This window comes from Carettochelys insculpta, chromosome 4, assembly GCF_033958435.1.
Source record: "Carettochelys insculpta isolate YL-2023 chromosome 4, ASM3395843v1, whole genome shotgun sequence".
Classification (NCBI taxonomy): domain Eukaryota; kingdom Metazoa; phylum Chordata; order Testudines; family Carettochelyidae; genus Carettochelys; species Carettochelys insculpta.
Window position 1 is genome coordinate 120777860 of NC_134140.1, and position 20653 is coordinate 120798512.

The 20653-nt window shown below is 44.5% G+C and overlaps 1 protein-coding gene across 3 annotated transcripts in view; it reads left to right on the top strand.

Annotated features, from left to right (window-relative positions):
• The window catches only part of SNCA (synuclein alpha), an 85161-nt gene extending 80049 nt beyond the window's left edge, over window positions 1-5112 (top strand). The window contains exons 5-6 of one of the 3 annotated variants that reach the window (XM_074991997.1): window positions 2636-2725; window positions 4535-5112. In XM_074991997.1, the coding sequence (XP_074848098.1) occupies window positions 2636-2725; window positions 4535-4567 (123 nt within the window). In that variant the 3' untranslated portion in view covers window positions 4568-5112. The remainder of the gene's footprint in view (window positions 1-2635; window positions 2726-4534) is intronic. The other 2 variants (XM_074991996.1, XM_074991998.1) reach the window with 2 other exon arrangements.
• Window positions 5113-20653: the final 15541 nt, after the last annotated feature.

Sequence of the window (20653 nt, forward strand, 5' to 3'; positions counted from 1 at the left end):
GCAACTGCAGCACCAAGAGAGAGTCCAGCAGGGCTGGGACTCTGCCATCTTGCCTGCCACGTAGATTAGGTCAGTATCACCCTTGCCCCAAACCCAGAGCCTGCTGTTCCAGACAGCCTATAGGGTGCAGGAGGGGGGCAGCTGGAGAGGCAGACAGCTCCCAGAGCCTGGCCCGCTCCAGACAACCTGCAGGCTGAAAGTGGGCAGCTCCTCGGAGGCCTCCATCCCCCCTCAAGGTAGCCTGCAGGCCATGGGAGTCTGCTGGAAGGGGGGCAGTCCCTGGAGCCTGCCCACTTCCAGATAGCCAAGAGACCATGGGAGAGGTGGGTGAAAGGGAGCACCTTGGGAAGGGGCAGCCGCTTACAGCCTGGCCCTGCCCAGACAGTCTGCAGACCCTGGGGAGAGGGCATCTGGAATGATGGCAGCCCCCAAAACCTGGACCCCTAAAATCCTACAGGCTGCAGGTGGCAGCTGGAGTGGAGGCAGCCCACTGAAGCCTGGCCCCCTCTCAGAAAACCTGCAGGGCGCAGGAGGCAGCTGGAGAGGGGCACAGCTCCCGGAGCCTGCCCCTCCACACATCCAGAAGACTGCAGGGGACAGCTGAAGTGGGGCAGCTGGAGAAGGGCAGCCGCTGCTCCCCCAGACAGCCTGAAGTCCATGGAGGTGTTCTGCAGGCTGGAAGCAGCCCCGGAACTTGGCCCTATCTGGCCAGCCTGAAGGCCACTGGGAGACCGTTGGAGGGGGAAGCAGTTGGGCAAGCAGCCCCCAGAGCTTGCCCCCTAGAGGGACTCCAGACCATGGGGGGCACTTGAAGGAGGGGCAGCCCCCCAGAGTCTGGTCCCCTCACAAACCAGCACACTACAAGAGGCCGCAGGAGTGTCACAGCCTCCCAGAGCCTGGCTTTCCCCCAGACAGCCTGCAAGCCACGGGGGGCTGCTGGACTGGGGGCAATCCCTGAAGCCTGGCCTGTCCCCAGACAGTCTGTAAGCTTCAGGGGGCACTGAAGGTGGGAGGCAGCCCCCAGAGCCTGGCCAGCCCTTGGAGTGCCCCTATCAAATAGGCTGCAGAATGGAGGGGGTCACTGAAGACTGGGGGTCATCCCCAAAGTGCCTTCTCCCAGAACAGTGCAGGGTTGGGGGTGGGGGCAGCTGGCCCATAGTATCCTTCATTTTGTGCCTTATTCTAAAATTGAAAAAACCCACTGTGCTGTGTATTTTGATATCCTTTGCTTCTGACCAGACTGATTGATCCACATATTGTGAACATACTGGGACTCTTTTTAAACCATTCTGATGTAAATAGGACTGGTTCATCAATCGATAATGTAATCTTATTGGAGTAACCATTTGCCTTATTTTTATCAGAAACCAATTGATCTAGTGGCCCAGTCCTGCAAATGTTTAAGCCCTTTAGTAGCTTCACTCACACAAATAGTTATGTGGAAGTAAATGGGAAGTTACATGGAAGTAAATGACTGAAGTTACTCATAAGCGTAAGTGTTTCCAGGACTGGGCTTTCCCTGGTAATCCTCAAAACAGACTGATTTGTTTGCTCATTTTGAGCTAGACAAATCCGTATGGTACCAGAAAGTTTCTCGAGGAAACTCCAGAAGTTGACACTGATATTCCCATGGGTTGAAGAATTTCTGGACACATCCAAGGAGGCAGAAGAGAGTGTTGATGAAGGTGAAGTGTTGATGAAATGTTGATGAAGATGCAACCTTCCAGCCAAATGGGAATTTTTCAGTTCTTGTGGCACCTGCACTCAGAGGTGCTGACTTTAGCTTTTGCTGGTGGGTGCTCCTCTCCACCCCACCTCCCCAGTGCTAGTGGAAGGGAAGTCTAGTAGGGGCGGGGCTTTAGAGCAGGGCAGGGATAGTGCCTCAGGGGAGGAAGTGGATGGTGGGCAAAGCTTTGTGGAGCAGAAGTCAAGCAGGGTTGGGGGCTTGGGCCGAAGCCCAGGTGGATTGGGGAGTGAGGGCGTGGTCAATCTCCAGGGCCCACAAAAGATTAACATATGAGTGCTGAGCATGCCCTATGGTTTTTTCCAGTGGGTATTTGAGCCTCCGAGTACCCAGGGAGTCAGTGCCTATGCCTGCCGTGGTCATACATTTGGAGATAAGTGCCATCTTTAACTTGGAATCATGACTCTTTGATAAGTGCCGTTGGGTCCTGGACTGTTCTGTACTTCCTACACAAGGGCGCAGAATTTGCAGACATTATTTATGACAAGAACCTAAATACCAGGGGGATCTTCTAAGCTCCCTATTTGGGGCCACCTCGAGCTCCATCACCAACTGGCCATGTCCTCTAGCCAAATGCCCCCTCCCCCGGCCCCAAATTGAACATTAGTCATAAAGGGACAACTGCCTGTTGACATAGAAGGGTGATGCTGCACTGGCTCCATTCCCCCTACAGTCTGGGATCCACAGTTTTGGAATTTCCACACCTTTTGTTCTCCTGTTGGCAAGTAGCAAAAAGGATAATATGGGCCCTTTGTCTTCAGTAACAACTGCTCAGTACCTGCTACGCTGTCTGTAATGGGAAAACCAGTACTGATGTAGGTATATTTTTCAAGATGAATTGTAAAGAACCTGTGACAGACCATTGCTTTTCTCTCCTGTTTTAAACATTAGAATGAAGAGGGAATCCCGCAGGAAGGAATGACGGATAACACAGATATGCCAGTGGACCCAGATAATGAGGCTTACGAAATGCCTCCTGAGGTAAATCTTCCTTAGCTGTGCTCTCTGGATGAACAGAGCTCATGGACAGCTGAGCTGAGCACAAGGACTTTATGCTGAAGTGATCTAGTTGCAGGAAGGTAATGACGATGGCTCTCAGGCGGTTGCAAAGAGTGTTGCCCTCCAGTATGGGCGTCGAGAGGATGAGAAGTTGCAAAATGGAAGCAAGTCCATGTGTCTAGCACTCTTCAACCCAGGCCATGGAAGAAGCCAGCCACACAGGGGTGAATGGAGTTGTGTGTATCAGCCAACATGACTAAAATCTCAGGAAGTGAGAATTCATCCCTAAGGCAGCACACCCACCTGGGCCTCCACACCGCCCACTGATTTGAGCCAAAATAGCGCAGTTAAGCCCAGTGGCATCAGATTCACACTTGACTGTAGGAGGCTTTATTATGTAATTAATAAGTAACAGTGAATGAGTACTCCTTCTGAGTGATAGAGCTGGTATTAGGATGAATGCCAAGCCATTGTTTTGTGCAGCCAGCTGCCCTCATCAGGAAACTGTAATTCCTGGAAAACAATAATCCTTTAGGGCCAAATGTCCTTGGAAGCATGAGAACAATCCTAATGAACGTAAGGGGAATCACTCCTGCATTGGAAGATAAAGGGTAGCTTTTATTACTGTAGCCGTAGAGTACCAGAAAGAAAAAGGAAAAATATTGGTAACTGCCCTTTTAATGCACCCAAAACCCTTCCCTTCCCTAACAATAGTGTTGCCCAAACAAGAGCATACACAGCACCATGTCTTGCATTTCTCGTTTCCCTCACCCAGCTTCTCTAAACACACAGTATCTTAATAGATGCATTCCATACAGTACTGATCTTTGAGAGAACAATTAAGCTTGTGCATGCACACGCATTCCAGAATAATCCACAATTAATTTCCTTTTTTTTTTTTTGTATCGCTTGATAAGTCATGGGAGGAAATTATACCTTTGTTGATACATGAGTTAAAAAAATCTGTGTTCACAGTATCTTCTCTCAAGTGCCTCCTAATTTTCTGGATACAACATAATAATAATAAGCAAATCACTATTACTCCGTTTGGCTCATGCAATCAAGAAAGTAAAATCTTTTGTTTGTTAGGGCAGGGTTAAGTTCACCTGTTATGCAATTCCAGCTATGGAAATAAAGTAGCTGGAGTCAATGTAGCTTTGGTGAACTTATTGTGGTGTCTACACTGCTCTGAGTCTATGGGAGACACCCTGCTGTTGACTTACTGTATGCTTCTCTTTCCAGTGAAGTACCTGAGTAAACAGGAGAGAGATTGACAGTTGATTTAGCAAGTCTTCACTAGTGTTACCTATAAGCTGTATGCTTGTGCATCTACTCAGGAGCAATTCAAATGCCACCCAGCTGATAAGCAGCATGCCCACAGCGAGGGTTTTTTTTTTTTTAATTTCAACCAGCGATATACATTAGCACATGCTTCAGTGTACATAAAAATACATAAAGATGGCTTATGCACTTGTTATATACAGAAATGTGATTTTCTCTTTGCTGATTAGTTCTTTTGGGAATTCTCTAGCTGTCAGAAGCTATAAGTAATCGTAGCCATTGATCCGGAAGGTGAATGGCAAGTTAACACCAAGGAAAGTTTAATCAATCTGTAAATAGCTTTCTCTTGTGAATTAAGTATTTGGGGGGAAAAAGCTGAAGTAATGCTAACCAAATAAAGACAAATAGCCAGATAGGGTTCTGTTTAAAATTAATGGTAGAAGATTAATTGGGCCAAAAATGAGTCTTTTCCTAAGTGTTACCAGTTTTTACTTTTCCTTTCGTCAATAGGAAGACTATCAAGATTATGAACCTGAAGCATGAAAATCTCTTCCCGCTATCTTCTGAAGTCTTCTCACAAAGACATCCTGTCCTGTACAACTGCTGAGTTCCAATGTGCCCAGTTGTAAACTTTTTTTTTTTTTTACAGTTTTTACGGTGTATTTTGAAGTCTTCCATCAGCAATGATTGGAGTGTCTGTGACTGAGCCCAGCTTTCATTTCAATGATTCCCTCCCACTGAAATGAGGAACTGGGTGTCAGGGCCATTGTTGTGCTGTGGATATTGTGGCTTCAAATTTTAAAAGTATTTAACAAATTGAAAAAACCACCTAAGTGTCTATAGTTCATTTATAATGCTGAATATGTTTTCTTTGATTGTTAGTAACTTTGTATTGTTTCTGATACAGGGATTTTATTTGTTTTGTAAGATTACTCTGTCTTGAGGTTAACTTATTGTGCGAACTGTTTATATACATGTAATTGAGCATGAACTATGCACCTATAAATATTAACTGTTAACATTTATATTGTTTTGTGATGTATTTTATTAATGTATGTCTGTAAATAATGGTGTTCAACTGAAGCAAATAAAATGTAATTCACTAAAAATGAACTTTCAAATTGGTGGTTATTTAGAGCACCTTCTTTCCAAGAGTATACATTAAATTATTCAACATAAGAAAATGAATTATTGTGAAAGAGTTGTAACATATAAATTTATACTCAGAGCAGTACAAAAGAGGGAAGGATGGATGCTACACCAGCTGAAGATATGGCCCTCTATGCTTGTAGGTAAGGTTTGTTAAATACAAGTTTACAAAATAGATGTTTGATAGTGACAATAAATTTGCAGCCATAAAGAATTAAAAAACCAAAGAGTCATTAACAATTAAACTGCTGCCTTTATCGTAAAATTATAAGAACCTGTGAAGAATCATTGTCTCAAGGTGGTTAAAATATCAGGATATGGAGAAAACAGCTGAACCACATTCATGTCAGGTAAAATATGACTCTAATTTGTTTTTCCAAAAATAGATCTAATCATATGGTTACTGTTTTACAGCACTGAATTTTAGTCCTTTATTATATCTAAGTATTGCTATATTGACTCTGTTGACTGGATGAATGCCTCTGCAGTGAGATACAGAAATCTAAGAGAGATCTTACTTCTCTTTCTCATATTAGGCAGGCTACACCCTTTTATCCTTGAATTCATGTTTTAGCTCTATTTTTAATCTAAATGTTTACCTTCACATATTGTCTCAGGTAGGATTTTTACTTGGCCTCATCCCTTCTCTTTCCAATTAACTCTTGCTTTGCATGTGTGATCTTAATGCAGGTAAATATCATTATCCCATTTTTTTCTGGTGAGGGGAGAGAGGCACAGATACATAATGTGACTTGCCCAAGGCTACAGAGCAGATCAGTAGCAGAGTTAAAAATAGCACCTGAGTCTCCCAGGGACTGATCCAGTACCCTATCTGCCAGGCAACACTGATCATTTTTGTTGTTCTTTCTCTGGTGGTCGGCATCCTTCTGGTACTTGAGAAATTAATGTAGAATTGCCGGCATAGTCTCACCAGAACTGTGTACAGTGACACTTGATGTTGTGTGCCTTGCAGTCAAAAGAGAAAAAATCACACTGACATTTTGTTTTCATTTTGTACTGCAAAGTCACATTTAATTTCCTGCCTGCTATCACTCCTAAATCTCTTTTAACGGTGCTGCATTTCTAAATAAATGATTGAAATGAGAGAGAATTGGAATAGAGGGCTTTTAAAAATGGCATTTAAAAATGTTCTAAATCATTTCAACTAATTTTTCATCCACAGTAATATTCTTTATTGAAGACTCAAATGAAAAATTTTAAAAAAAGTAATAATTTAGCTCTTGATCTAATGTACACTCCTGTCAATTTGAGGGTTGGAGTGTACTCCCATTGTCTTCACTGGGCTTTGGCTCAGGGCCTATGGCATACTGTAACAGGGTCAACTCAATGCCACGGTGCCTCCTGCTGGTCACAGTGGGAATTAGCTCTGTTGATAGAGTGTGCCACATTAAGGTTGTGTGTTGCTCATTGTCTGTCCCACTGTATCTCTGTGTACCTACATCACTCCCTGGACCTCAGTGTCCTCTTCAGGACACCGCCCTGTGGCAGTGCCCACCAGTCTGTTCTCACCTCTTTCCTGGGTATCAGTAATCCTCCATCCATATATCTGCCACCACGGCAGCCCCAAAATCTAGCCCTTTGCCTCACATCAAACTGCAGATTATAAAGGCCACACTGTTTGGTAGGAAGGTGAGGTGTAAGGTGGAGGGGAGGAGGAATCCATGCATGTCCACTACTCTGGTCTCAACTGAGGGATTCTCTGGTGGCAGACATCTTCTCTCCTTCATTCACCTAAACTGCCCACAGTGTTCCCTGGGCCACTTCCCCATGACCCTAGCAGCTTCTCAGCCCTTGTCTCGAGGCCTATAGCCTGGCAGGTATCAACTGGGGGCTTCTCTCCAGCTCCTCTGAGCCTGCTCAGCACTGCTATGTCCAAGGTTATGTGCCTTCACTGGGCACCAGCTTGCACCCTCACTGGTCAGGACCCAACTGCCCTCTTCGCTGCCGAGCAGCTCTATATATCAGGGGTGTCCCAGCAAGCTGCCTTCTGATTAGCTCCCTATAAGCTTCTTTCATTGGCTGGGTTTGTACAGGCTCACACCTTTTAACCTTTCTCTAGCCAGAGTCAGAGCAGCTGTCCCACTATACATTCTCAAAGTGTTTAATAAAATCTCTTGTTTATCCACAGGACAGGGGGTTCTCAGACATCATCACAATAGGGACCACATTGCAACAGAACACCTCTATTCCCATTGAAAGTCCTTTTTTCCCTTCCTTTGGCCATTGTGTAACATCACTAGGTCAAGTATGAAAATTGCATCAATGGAAAATTGATATCGGAATAATGTTTATTATAAGATGTATGTACTAATGTTGATTTTTTAAAATTATTATTTGACAGATGGAAGCAAATGAGAAGATCCAGCCCTATGGAGCCAAGCTGCCAATAGACACTACATGGATCACAAATGGGCAATAATCTGAAAACTGTTGTGCAAGATCAGAGGATGACAAAACTACCTCAGGGAATCAAATGCCCAGTTCCTTTAAAAAACTCATACATTACTGAGTGTCATCTCTTCCCTGCACTTCAGTGAGGAGTACACTTAGATTTGCTGAATCAAGACATCATAGGCTACGTCTACACGTGCACCCAACTTCGAAATAGCTTATTTCGATGTTGCGACATCGAAATAGGCTATTTCGATGAATAACATCTACACGTCCTCCAGGGCTGGCAACGTCGATGTTCAACTTCGACGTTGCTCAGCCCAACATCGAAATAGGCACAGCGAGGGAACGTCTACACGCCAAAGTAGCACACATCGAAATAAGGGAGCCAGGCACAGCTGCAGACAGGGTCACGGGGCGGACTCAACAGCAAGTCGCTCCCTTAAAGGGCCCCTCCCAGACACACTTTCATTAAACAGTGCAAGATACACAGAGCCAACAACTAGTTGCAGACCCTGTATATGCAGCACAGACCCCCAGCTGCAGCAGCAGCAGCCAGAAGCCCTGGGCTAAGGGCTGCTGCCCACGGTGACCACAGAGCCCCGCAAGGGCTGGAGAGAGAGTATCTCTCAACCCCCCAGCTGATGGCCGCCATGGAGGACCCCGCTATTTCGATGTTGCGGGACGCGGATCGTCTACACGTCCCTACTTCGATGTTGAACGTCGAAGTAGGGCGCTATTCCCATCCCCTCATGGGGTTAGCGACTTCGACGTCTCGCTGCCTAACGTTGATTTCAACTTCGAAATAGCGCCCAACACGTGTAGACGTGACGGGCGCTATTTCGAAGTTACTGCCGCTACTTCGAAGTAGCGTGCACGTGTAGACGCAGCTATAGTGAATTATTTGGGGAAGCTATGTCCAGCTGCTGTGAGTAATGAAACATTACTCAAGCCAAGGGGCAGGCTCATGAAAATTAGGAGCTATATAAATTCACCCCTCAGGGACCACGCCTCTTTGTTTCTTAGAATTAGTTCCTCTCTTTTTTGGTCAAAGTCAGCAAATCATTCATAGTACAATCACATTTTTAATATGATATAGGTGATATCTCTGGTTCATGTACTTCTTGAAAACATGCCCTCAGATGGGTTGAAAGGCCCATACGTTCTCACTGTTACTATGGCAACACAGTGTGATCCAGTCATGTAGTGCTGTGCTGCATTTTAATTAGCTTCCTCAAGGGCTGCCTCACCATCATTTTCAGGTAAGCTAAATGCCAGTTTGTCTTATTTCCTGCAGTGCAATGAAAGCAAGTTTGTGGACTGCAAATGTCAAAACTGAGTTAGACCTTGGTAAAAAGCGATCTAAACAAATAATACTGTAATGTAATCTAAAGAGCAGTCTTCCCCTTATATCAATGAAAAATAGTAGTGCAGTTGTGTTACTGTTTGCTTAAGCAATGTCTGCTAGGGAATAGTGGACATTTTAAAGGAAGTAGAATTTAAAAGCTCTCCCTTTTTCTTGATTTAGGAATTTGGCTTTGGGTTTATCAATGAAACTAAAGGCAATCCTCAGTCCTATGATTAAATAATCTATAACATATCTCTGCATATTCCATTTTTCCAGGGAAAACTATGTTATGTTTTTTCCCATTTTGAAAGCCTTAATTGCTGTTCTGATGACTCCTAATTTGGTTCATTAATTGTTATTACTGGAAATCATGGCATCATTAAGATTTGCGGTATATACTTTTGATACAATGGTTTTGAGAAAACTGGATTTGCCAAAGGGGAAAAAATGCAGACAATAATCACCATAAATACCAGAGTCTTCAGTGTAACATTTCCTGTAGATCAGTGATGGGCAATCTGTGCCCCAAGGACCACAAGTTGCGCATTGGGATTCTATGTGTGGCCCTCCGAGACATTTTGTTCGCAGTTGCCTATTGATACAGGGTTGCCAGATTCTGTTGGGTTAGGTCCACAAAGGTTATTTCCTATGGCTATTAGTCAAGTGACACACACATATAGCAATGGCACATGAAGTGGGTGCTGATTGTGCACAACACTGTGCGAGAGCTGTGCGCTACTCCTGCATCCAAAGTGCTGCACAGTTCAGTCAGCACACCCTACAAATTCTAGGTACACAAGCACAGCTAGGAAAACTACCCCATACCAGGAAACTGTCTTGGTTACAACAGTCTTGGGGCCCACTGAGAAGAAGGAGGATCACCTTATGCAACTCACTGGCTAGCCTAGGTTGCCCATCACTGCTCTAGATAGTAATGCAAGGTTAGGATAAATTACAATGTATTGTATCTTGAGAACTATGTGAAATAACTTACATATGATTAACACTGCACTTGTTTCACTCAATGGAACATGCATGGTCTTCCCTGGTCTTCATTGGTCCTCTGCTCCCCCACATGATGCATTTTCCTGAGTGCTCATGTAAATCATAGTTCAGACTCTTTCCCTCTGGAAAACCTGATAGCAAACCCAGGAATTTCCCAACGAGCAGGGAAGCTCTTTAGATTACATTCATCCCTGGCTGAGCAGCAGCAGTGAATGGAGTCCAATGACTTGGGTATCACAATGTAATTCTCCCATACAGTTCATCAAGGCTTTGTGGATATTCAAAGTGCTATTTGTTAGTTGCTGAAGCCCTTCTTGAAGTGCAGTTGTAGACATATGCAGAGCAGTATTTTGGTCTTGCCTACAGGTAGCCATAAAGTATTTGTGTACGACACACTACTATCTGGCTCCTTTGGGGCCAGATTCAAAGCCCAGGTATGCTCAATGGATTTTAATGGCCTCTGAACTGGACTTCATCTTAAGTGACCTCTACAACACCCATGTCAGGATATCTAAGCTCTTCTCAGCATGGTAAATCAGCATGGTGAGGTGCCAGTGGATTTCTTTGAGGTTCTTGGTCTTCTCTGCATTCTGCATGGGCAGGAACTGTTGGGTTTGTGTCTTGTTTTTTTAAAGACACCATTTGCCTAGGTAGTATTGTCATCATTAGCGCCATTTGTTAGCCGAGCTGAGACTAAACCTGTGAGTTTCAGGGAATTTTAAGTGAAAACCTGTGCATTGTGTCACCACTGCAGCCCCTTTCATAATGCCCAGTTGGCCCATGGCTGAGAAACCATTCCAATGACCTGATTCAAAACTCACTGAAGTCAATGGGTAGTTACCAGCATTTGCTATGACTAATTTTGATTGAGTTTGCATGACAAAACCACTACTTCTATTATCAGCACGGAAACTGCTGCTGCTAGTAGAGGGCTGGGGAGTAAGCTGGAGGTAACCCCGGTCAGACTGCTGGTTCTTTCTTTACCTGAGCAGCCACAAGTAGGGTCACTTGCAGCTCCCATTGGCTGCAGATCACTGCTCCTGGCTAGTGGGAGCTGTGGGAAACATCATTCCAGGCCACATAACTTCCTAAAGTTCCCATAGACCAAGAATGCTGCTCCACAGCCAATGGGAGGTGCAGATGGCCATACTGGTGGACAAGCAGATAAATAAAGTGCCAACAGCCTGCTAAGACTGACCCTGATGAACTGCAGCTGGTCTGTTAGAACATGGAAGGATCAATCGTTTCAACATTGTTAAAGTAGTTCCCAGACATATTGTAACTCAGATGTACAGCTGGAAAGTACAGGGAAGAATTTGTTTGCCTTGGACTGTTTTATGTGCCTGAAAAAGAATGGCTTCATCCCCAAAGAAAGCAACTCTGAGTTACTGCTTAAGAGAATGGATCTCACAGAGTGAATTTTCCATAATAGAGTCCTTTTCTTTTTCTTCCACTCTAAAAGAAAATCTGAAATATAAATGTGAGATGAAGAACCATCTTGTGGGTAAAGCACCGGCCTGGGACTCAGGCAATCTGAGGTTTGATTGCCAGCTCTGGCAGACTCCCATGTGACCTTGCTCAGGTTCTCTGGCCCTCAGTTTCCATCTATAATATGGAAATTATCCTTCCTTTGTGTATCAGGTCTAATTAGAGTCTAAGTTCTCCAGGCACAGCCTAACTCACTTTGTGTCTGTTTGTTAAATGTCCATCGCAATGGAGCTTTGATCTCAAATAGCACTCTATATACTTCTGTACTACAAGCAGAAATAAATATCTGCCCAAGATTTGAGTCATATATGAAAAGATCAAATGTTGCTCTCCCCTATATTGCTGTGGACCAGGCTTAAGTACATTAATTTCAATGACCACTCCTGAATTTCAGTGCAATAGAGAAGCTTTAGTTTTAAATGTCTCCATATTTGTTTCTTTGCACAGTGTTTGTCATATTCTTAATCTGTACTTGATAATTCACATTTTTCTTTAGTTACTTTAATATAAAGAAGGGGTATAACCATCACACCTGTAATGAGAATTTTTAACAGGCAGTATCAGCTCCTTAAAACCAGACATAAGCTTTTTTGCAACAATCCTGACATTCACTGTATAAAAAGGCTTCTTTGAGCTAAAAATGTCTGGCAGATGGAGAAGCAGCAGGTGGAATCACATAAGAGATCACCAGACGGTAATTAAGGAGATGGGAAACTAGGCTGGATGATACCGATCATGCTGAGGGAGGGCCTTTAGAAATATGTTATTCTGTGGAAACACAAAGGTGGACTTTGTCCCTTCCATTGATGTTCAAATCTATCTTTATGCTGTACTCTAGAAGCAGCCAGTGCCTTTGCAGTATGTTTCTCTGGAAAGAGGGAAAGGAAGTGATAACAGTGCCTGGTTTGTTTGGTTGCTGGCACAGGGCCAGAGCCCCAGGCCACTTTGAATTGCCCCTGGAGCACTGCTCTGTGTGACTCAGGGCTGGGGAGTGTGTGCTGCTGTCTTGGTGGCACTAATGGCTGACATCCCTCAGTCTCACCCCTACCAGGGCTGCAGAGCTGGGGTCCCCTTACACCTTCCCTGGGGTCCACAGTGGCTGTCGGCCCCACTGAGTGCAACTGTAAAGAACAGTCATTTATAACTGCCACGTAATGAGGTCAAAATAAAATGTTATCTCACTTCTGAACTAATTGTACCTGTCAGGGATGATGTACCAATGTCTTTGAGGCATTTTTGCATCTTGAAGATGCGCTACTCAGGCTAGTTCTGAGGCTATGGCTACATCTACACGTGCACACTACATTGAAATAGCTTATTTTGATGTAGCGCCATCGAAATAGTCTATTTCGATGAATAACGTCTACACGTCCTCCAGGGCTGGCAACATCGATGTTCAACTTCAACGTTGGGCAGCACCACATCGAAATAGGCGCTGCGAGGGAACGTCTACACGCCAAAGTAGCACACATCGAAATAAGGGTGCCAAGAACAGCTGCAGACAGGGTCACAGGGCAGACTCAACAACAAGCTGCTCCCTTAAAGGGCCCCTCCCAGACACAGTTGCACTAAACAACACAAGATCCACAGAGCCGACAACTGGTTGCAGACCCTGTGCATGCAGCATGGATCCCCAGCTGCAGCAGCAGCAGCCAGAAGCCCTGGGCTAAGGGCTGCTGCCCACGGTGACCATAGAGCCCCGCAGGGGCTGGAGAGAGAGCTTCTCTCAACCCCTCAGCTGATGGCCGCCATGGCGGACCCCACTATTTTGATGTTGCGGGACGCAGATCGTCTACACGTGCCCTACTTCAATGTTCAACTTCGAAGTTGGGCGCGATTCCCATCCCCTCATGGGGTTAGCGACTTCGACGTCTCGCCGCCTAACGTCGATTTCAACTTCGAAATAGCGCCCAACACATGTACCCGTGACGGGCGCTATTTCGAAGTTGGCACCACTACTTCGAAGTAGCATTCACGTGTAGACACGGCCTATATGACAAAACCGAAATAAAGAAAAGCTCAACTTATCATTCATCATCTTAAAGACACCCTGGCCCAGTAATGCACTGAAAGCATTACATTTCATCTGAATAACGGGATGTTTTTAGGTGTGAACAAAATGCAGAAAAATTCAGCAACCTTTATTTTTCATTCTCAGTCTTAGAAAAACCCAGCAAAATCAAATGTGATAATAATCTTTGCCTGTTACAGTCTATGAGAAAGCTGATAATCTCACAGCACAGAAAATGGAATGAGGTCTTCTTCCAATGTATTAATGCATTGCTTGGACAGATGGATTTCTTCATGGCAAACAAATGTCTTTCTCCCTGTATTATTAGAGCCCTGCAAATCTGCAGATATCTGCGTATACAGATATATGCAGTTCATTTTTGCAGATTTGTGTAAGGATACATATTTTGTGTCTAGAATCCTGCAAATGTGTGGGTGTTCTCTTTATACGTACAGGTACCCACATCTATGGTTGCGGATAGGGATCTCCACATATCATTTTTGGGATGGAGATGTGGAGGCAGCTATCAATTTTGCATGCACACAGGGTTCCACTAATTATATTTGCATTCTTCAGAATCTACATGTTTATGGGTTTGGTTTACTGTTGGGCGTACCAATTGCAGGAACTTTACATAAACCTGGCTTAGCAGAGTTCATGGAGTCTGGTTTTCAGATGTGTATATGCTAGTTCGTATGTGTCCAGTAACAGATACAGTTTTAAATATGTTAATGAGCACAAACTGTCTTGGAAAAGTTTTCTGTCTCCCAAATGATCCTTCTTTTCTCTTTCCCCTTCAGATTTTTGCATGCTTTCCAGAGCATTCTATTTTACAGAGAGGTCAAGTTTAAACATTTATGTAGTGACATGCTTGTGGGTATACTTACACATACATTCAACCCAGAAGGCATCAATTATCATTGTATGATGTATCATTTATCAATTATGATTGTATGATGTTTACAATAATGACAGCAATTGTGGGGTTTCTTAGAATGTGAAATTGTCACAAATATTTAACACTTGCTATTTCAAGGGCATCCAATGTACTGACGATATAACATTTTCAAAAGTGCCCAAGTGCCTTGGGAGCCTCAATCCTATTCTCAAAAATCATTTGAGACAGGTCTCTACTAGGACTGTTTTGCCCATAGAACTGCACCTACTGTAGGTGCACAGCTATGATGATCAGGAATCCTCTCTCTTCCCATCCCTACCTGACAGCTATGACAGCAAAAGGTTGCAGTGTAGATCTGTCCTTGGGCACAGAATAGCATATGGCTTTCCTGCCGGTTTGGCTTTCTGTGCATGACTTTCAATAGGACTCAGAGTATTAAATCTCCATCATATATTTACACTTCAGGTCGAGGTGTGATGGCAATGTAGTCAAAGCAGCACAGCCTGTATGAGCACAGCAATGATCCCAGGTATGTGCATTCCTAGTTCATGCTGAAGCCTGTGCCATGGCATCCTCACTGCTACCTCTAGTGGGGGGATGCTGGACTAGCAAAGTTAGCACCAAGAGCATAGCTACCCTGCAACTGGGTGATTCCAGTGCCTGTGGACTTACCCAGCCTAGATTTAGTATAGTTAGCTTGAGACTGGGTAGCAGTGCTTCCATGGCAGCACGGGCTTGAGTGTGGGCTGTAGACGTCTGCCTAGAATCCTACATCATTACCTGGTAGCTGATGTCACCGCCATACCGGTATCCACACTAGCTAGGATAATCAGCTCAGTCTGTCTGCTGCAACTGCAGCCCCTGACTGCAGTGTAGATAAGTGCCTGAGTCACATCTTAAACTTTTTCAAATTCACATTATAGCTGCTCCTGAAGTTCCTGTTTGTGACACTCAGGAAAGGATCACCAAAGGATTAGCTGCAAAAAGCAGCTCTTGGAAGGAGTTTGATGCAGCACTGTACTCTCATCAACCAGCCAGTGCAAGCTGGTGCTGGTGGAACCAGAGTGAGGCTGAACGTTGTCCTGTGGGAGGTGGGCAGAGCTGAAGAAGGGAACTTGGTTAGCAGAAGAGAGAATGGGAAGAGTGAGGGGGTTGGTGTGTGTGGGAAGCAGGGAGAAAATGTACCTAACATTTGGCAACTTGCTTTATTTGTTGTCTGTCTTTTGTTGTTTGTCTTATCTCTTAGACGGTAAGACTTTCAGGACAGGGGACGTCTTCAAGTCTGTGACTAAACAATACCAGCACTATGGGGTGTTTAGGCACAGCTGGAATACAAATGATAAATAAGGACAGTGGTACATAGTGCTTCTAAGGTGACATTTCACCCCATGAAGGTGTTCTCACTGGACACCCTGTTGGAGGATCTTGAGGATGGAGTTTATAGGGGTCCGGAATTCTGTCTCCAGCTCCTGCAGTGCAATTAGGCAATTCTTAAACAATTATTTATCTTATTTGTCTCCCCATTACTGTGCCTATAAGAAAAAGGCAGGTGCAGCAAGCAGCATTACATCAGATTTTAATTTACTGAGTTGCAGAAACTTCTAGCATTATTTTAAGTAAGTTACCTGAGTTGCCCCTCTTCCATTGCTGCATTTCCAGAGGACCCTTTCTTTTACTGAATAATAGAAGCTCAGCCTCCTGAGAACATGCTGACGTACAGCAAGGTTGTTTCCAGTGCTGATCAGTTGTACACTGACAGGAAGAGTGCACAATGACCTCCCTCTCTCAGACACACTCCAAGGCATGGGCTGGGAACAAGGACAGCCCTGAACTCTTGTTTGTGTGAGGCCTGCACAGGACCCTTTGTAGACCTGTCCCTTCTACTTCTGGCCAGCAAAATGAGGTGGACAGAGGAGAGTACATGCAGCCATGGTTTCTCAAGCTCTGGGAAGCATTGTGGTTCCTTGAGTCCCTGCAGTAGTGGTATATCCACACACTGTCTCCAGAGCAGGACTAGCCTGCAAAGGTTGACTCCTTAATGGGTTTTAGGTCAAGGGACTGGTGGCAGTATAGGATATTTAATAATTGGTAAGTTCAGCTACTGCTCAAATGTAGCTTTGCTAAAGCACAAATAGCCTTGTATAACCTTATTTGCTGAATTTAGAGTCTGGAACAGTCCAGGTCCACCATTTACTCAGCGTCACCATGCACAAGACATTGTACCTCTGACTGTTTCCCCTTGTGAAATGAGGATGCATTTGATGAAGTGGTTTTTACCTGCAAAAGCTTATAACCAAACCTGTTAGCCTTTAAGGTGCCATAAGTTGCTTTTGCAGATAGAGGCTAAGAGGGTTACCCCTCTGAGTGGAGACATATTGGCATCAGGGACTGCCAGGGAGTTTGGTGGTTGCAAAATACTATAGATGACCCCCACACATATACCCTTGAACTGTTCCATGGCCCACACTCACAGTGGCAGTCTTTCCTGATAGATCTGGAATTATGATGCAACACGGGGTCCAATTGCTGGCAAGTAATCCCACTGTTTGAGCTCCTGCCTCAGTAACCATACCATTTTTCTCCTCAGGTTCAGCCTTTTAGATCTTGCTGACAAAATCAATAGGGCTTGTGGAAAGATTAAAGGGGAAAAAGCAACCTGGTAGAACATCAGCAAGGGATTTAACTGCAAGTATCAGATCTTCTCTTCTCTGTGACATCAGCATGACAGAGAAATAATATCAATTTTGATTCTGAAACTCTTTATAATAACAGCAAGGGACATGAAGACCGAGGATGTGAGCACTGCCACTGTACTTCTGTCATTCAATGAAAATTTTTCTTCTGTAAATATCTTTAGTCTGGAAACAGGTTGTCCTGTTACAGTGGTTTTATACCAATCTAATTCCATTGGCTTCCATGCAATTACTTTCACTTTATACCAGTGTAACAGATGGGAGAACCAGGTACACCATTCACTTCTTCTAACTTTTATCAAAAAGAACAGACACTGGGCTTGTTTTGTTAGTGAGAGTTGTGAAACCAAACTTAAAAAAAACAATTCAAATGGTGGAGGAACATGATTTTGGTACTTACAAGGATCTTAATGTAGGATCATAAATGTAAGAGGACAGTTGGCCCCTTACTAAAAATCAATGAGGGTTTTTGGCTGGCTAGCCCCAGTACCAAAAGAAAGGGAGGGTGGGGGGGTCAATGAGAAATTAGGAACCTGAGACTGGCAATGCCCAGAAACAATGGGAAGAGGCTAACACTCGTGGTCAGCCTGAAAGACAGGGCAGGCAGCTAATAAGGCCAGGGGAGTTCCGTACTCCCTGTGAGCTGGAGCAACCTGGGTCAGACTGAGTGGGGCAGAAGAAAGGCAATAACGTGTGCCTGAGAGACAGTGCAGAGAGCAGAGCCGGGTGAAACAGCTAGTTGAGTCGTATAGAGGGCTCTCTGGTTCCCAAAGTGTCAGGCAGATACAGAAATGGAATGACAATGTGCAAGCTGCGGTCAGGGGGTGCCCAACTTTAGCTAAGCCCAAGAATGACCAGGAGGAGGTGCCAGGCGGACAGTGAGTGATGTGCTCTGTGACAGACCTATACTGATATCTTTTTAGCAATGGCCACACTATAAAAAGTGGCCACTTTCCTACAGGCTTTGCATGAACAATGTGCTGTATATTTAAGATAGAAGAATCAGGAGAAAGGGTATCTAGAAAAAACAGCTGTAACATGTCTGCTTTTTATATTGCACATTCAAATAAGTGCATGCAATGGAACCTAAATTTGGAAGTTTACTGAAGGAAAATTCTAAAAGGTTTCACATTTGTCTTAATCCTGATAATGCAGTGCACAAAATTATAAAAGAAACGTCATCTCCAGATGAAAAATTGGAACACTGCTGTCTGAAAATGTACAAACAGACACTTCAGTGTTGTCAGAACTTTGGGGGGGGGGGGGGGCAGAGCTTAGCTCCACAAGAAAATGTTAGTGGAATAAACACACTAGCCTTGTCTACACTTGCCCCCTCCTTTCAGAGGAGGCATGATAATGAGGCAGTTTGGAAGATGCCAATGAGGGGCTGACATGAATATGCAGTGTGTCATTAGCATAATGATGGCCATGCACGATTCAAAAGTGCTGCTTTCGGACGGCACACTGTGAGTGTAGATGGGGGCCTTTTGAAAGGACCCCCCCTGACTTCAAAAACCCCTTCTTCCTATTTGGTTTTGGACTGACTAACTCCTAAACAAATCAGGACCTTGCTGAGAACAAGATCTCATATTACCCATCAGCACCTCTCTGCTAACTGCTGCTTCTCCTACCCCTGATTTCCCGCTGACTCTAATAAACTTGATGGATTCCCAGTTCGCCCAACCTTCAGATCACCTGTGAAAGCTGCCCATTCTGAGAAATCAACCCATGATAAGAAACAGATTTGTATGCCCACCGGATTTTACATTTCATGCTTCCCATCACTAAGTATTGGAGAGCCGGAGTCTGCAGACTGTGGGTCAGATTCAGCCTACTGTAAAGTGTAAGGTAAGGTTACAGAGAGAGCTAACTGGGAAATGAGCCGGTTTGAAAATCTGACCCCATAAATTCTGGCTCCAAGGGGACAAGGGCAGACACCAGTATAACAACTTTTTAGGCTGGTTGATGATTTTCTCTATACACCAGTGGTTATCCTGGATTCCTCCTCAGTCCAGCTGAACACACACTGGCATATGGAGTACTCTTGCTTTTAAATCCTTGTTTATTAGATGCTGCTGTCATTCTGTCATGCACAGTCTGTGGCTCAGATGGAAAACAGCATCTGCTGAGCAAGAAAAAGCAGACGGGCTCTGTTTAAGCATTATTAACAATCTACATTTAACTCCACGCTGAATACATCAGAAGAATTTATTCCCCATTACTGAGCTCATATTAATTCCTGCAGGCACCAAGTTTCCACTACACATTGTTCACAAGGTACTTCAAAACAGGAGCTCTCTTGTTCCTCAACATAATTTTAAAGCAGATTTAACTCCACGTAAATAAAACTCAGATTTGTTAACATATTGTGAATGTGCATTTGAACTTCACCTGGAGTGTAACTTTCCCACTTCCCAAGAGCACATAAGGTACAAAGAGAGCAAGTGTCTGTTAATGTTACCTACAGACACGGAAAAGGAAAACTGGTGCTTTCTCTTTTCCAGCAGACTGAGAAAATTAGCATTGCAATTAGCAGCAATGCAAGAGCTCCAGTTTTTAAATTCCCTTTTCTCCTGTGAGACCTCCAGTCTCCCGTTTGCTACTCTGCCACTGCACGGCTGCTTTGCTATGATCCACTTGTTAGCCTTCACAGTCCCCCTCCAACACTCAGCCAGCTCCTGTGTTCACAGATTCCAGCCCTTCCCTTCCTAAGGGCTCAGCTTCTCCCCACAACAGGCCTCCAGCTTCTTGTCTTGGGTTCTCAGCAGCAGTGACCCAAGTCTTATGCACTTGAGTGTACAAGACAGTCTCAGCGACATCTCGTTTGGGAAGCCTCAGTGTTTGCTAGAGCTCAGGAGGCTTGATTGGTTTTTTTAGGGACCCAGTATGCAGCCAACTGGGCTTTGTAACAAATATTCAGTGTGTGGAAGGAGAAAGGCATCGTGAGGTAAAGGAAGTAGTAGACCCTCAGAGTGGATTGGTGGGCTGCAATAAAGAGCCAGAGAAAGGTGTCTTGTGAGGAGAGGACAGAGACTGTGATTAATGCTCCACCTTTTCTTCCACCCCCAGTTGTAGGCAATAAGAGCCATTGAATACCAAGAACTCTAGAAAACCTTGCTCTTCACATTAAATGGGAAAATACTGCAACTACTAATGTATCAACACACGGGAAACCAAAGGGCCGTACAGTGGCAACACCTTTCAGCCAACACCTTTCGCCTTTCAGTAGGGAACAATAAAGTAGATTTCCTCAGTGAAGAGGAGAAAGTGGGCCGATCAGTCACTTCTCTAAGGTGCTTGTACAAAAACGCAAGAAGCCTGGGGAACAAGCAGGAAGAATTAGATTCCCTGGCACAGTCAAAGTATGAGGTGGTTGGAATAACAGAGACTTGGTGGGATGATTTGCATAACTGGAGCATGGTAATAGAAGGGTATAAACTGCTTAGAAAGGACAGATGGGAAAAAAGGAGGAGGAGTTGCGCTCTATGTGAGGGAGCAGTATGATAGCTCAGCACTCCAGTAAAAGGCGGGAGAAAAACCAGTTGATTGTATCTGGGTTGGGCTTAGTGGTGGAAACAACAGAGGTGATGCTGTAGTTGGTGTCTGCTATAGACTGCCAGATCAG